The 1,505-nt window shown below is 76.5% G+C and overlaps 1 protein-coding gene across 1 annotated transcript; it reads left to right on the plus strand.

The window, feature by feature from the left end:
* The first annotated feature begins 75 nt into the window (after window positions 1-75).
* On the plus strand, window positions 76-1,499 carry LOC113942495 (ankyrin repeat domain-containing protein 34A-like). Its single transcript, XM_027633615.1, has one exon. The coding sequence runs from the start codon at window positions 154-156 to the stop codon at window positions 1,444-1,446; it is 1,293 nt and encodes a 430-aa protein (XP_027489416.1). The 5' UTR covers window positions 76-153; the 3' UTR covers window positions 1,447-1,499.
* Window positions 1,500-1,505: the final 6 nt, after the last annotated feature.

Raw genomic sequence — 1,505 nt, forward strand, 5'->3', positions numbered from 1 at the left:
GGCTCCGGGGTCTCACTTTGTGCCCACCCTGAGGGGTTTGGGGGTGGGGGTCTCACCCCATGCTCATCTCGGGGGGGTCTCACCCCGCACCATCTCCCCTTGCAGTGAGCGGGTGCCACCCCCATCCCCGCGCCCCGGCCTGTGAGCCCGGCCATGCCCAGCCCCGTGCGCCGCCCCCCCGGCGCCGCGCTGGCACCGGGGCTCGCCATGATCCCGGCGGAGGGCTCGGCGCTGCTGCGCGCCGTATCCCAAGGGAAATTCCGCCTGACCCGGCTGCTGCTGGAAGGGGGAGCCTACATCAACGAGGGCAACGCCGCGGGCACGACGCCTCTGATGGCCGCGTGCCGCGCCGGCTACGCCGACCCGCCGGAGCAGCCGCGCATGGTGCGGTACCTTCTGGAAAACGGGGCCGATCCCAACATTCCCGACAAGGCCGGGAAGACGGCGCTGATGCACGCCTGTGCCGAGCGGGCCGGCCCGGCCGTGGCCGCCGTCCTGCTGGCCCACGGCGCCGACCCCAGCGCCCGGGACTACGCCGGCGGCTCGGCGCTGGTTTACGCGCTGGAGCGCGGGGACCGGGAGACGCTGCAGGTGCTGCTGGACGCGTGCCGGGAGCGCGGCCGCGACGTCATCATCATCACCTCGGCCACGTCGCCCCGCGGCACCAAGACCACCCGCCAGTACCTGAACTCGCCGCCGTCGCCCGCGCTCTGCGCCTCCCCCTCCCAGGTGGAGGTGCGGGCGGCGTCGGCGGCGTCGCCGGGCGCGGGCGGGAGGGATGAGGAGCGGGATGTGTTCCGCTTCCCGCCGGCGGCTCCGGCCGCCGCTCCGGAACCGTCGCGGGCCGGGCCCAAGAGGCAGCTGAAGAGGCTCAATTCGGAGCCCTGGGGGCTGGCGGTGCCGGGGGTGGAGGGGACGACGCGGGGAAGCCTGGAAGGGACGTGGGGGTCCTTGGAGGGGACACGGGGCCCTTCGGAAGGGTCATGGGGTTCCCCAGAGGGGCCACGAGGAGCCCTGGAAGGGACGTGGGCCCCACCGGAGCGGCCGGCGGGGGGGCTGGAGGGGCTGGGGCTGCGCCCGCGCCGGCACAGCATGGAGGGGCGCGAGGCCTCGGGGCTGCTGGGGCCCACCTGGGCCGAGCGGGTGCCCCCCGTGGCCCCCCCGGCGCGTCGGCCCCCGGCCCCCGACCCTCCGCGGGGCAAACCCCTGTGCCGGGACCCCCTCGACCCTGAGGCGGCTCCCCCCGGGCCACTCCGGCGCCCGGGCGGGCTGTTGGAGCGCCGCGGCTCCGGAACGTTGTCCTTGGAGCCCCCCGGGTCTGGCAGGGCCGGGCTGCTGCCCCCGCTGCCCCCCGGGCCCCCCCGGGCCCTGCTGCGCCGCCGCCATTCCATGCAGCCGGAGCTCGTCGCCTTCCACAGCGCCCTGGGCCCCGAGCCCGGCTCTTAGAGACCCCCGGGGACCCCCCTCAGCGTCCTCTGGGACCCCCCCCCGGACCCCCTTTGCTC

The sequence above is a fragment of the Corapipo altera genome, unplaced genomic scaffold, assembly GCF_003945725.1.
Source record: "Corapipo altera isolate COAL_440 unplaced genomic scaffold, ASM394572v1 59537, whole genome shotgun sequence".
Classification (NCBI taxonomy): domain Eukaryota; kingdom Metazoa; phylum Chordata; class Aves; order Passeriformes; family Pipridae; genus Corapipo; species Corapipo altera.

Bases quoted from the DNA above. Each gene is read 5' to 3' on its own strand.
- LOC113942495 (XM_027633615.1), top strand. From the start codon at position 154: ATGCCCAGCCCCGTGCGCCGCCCCCCCGGCGCCGCGCTGGCACCGGGG.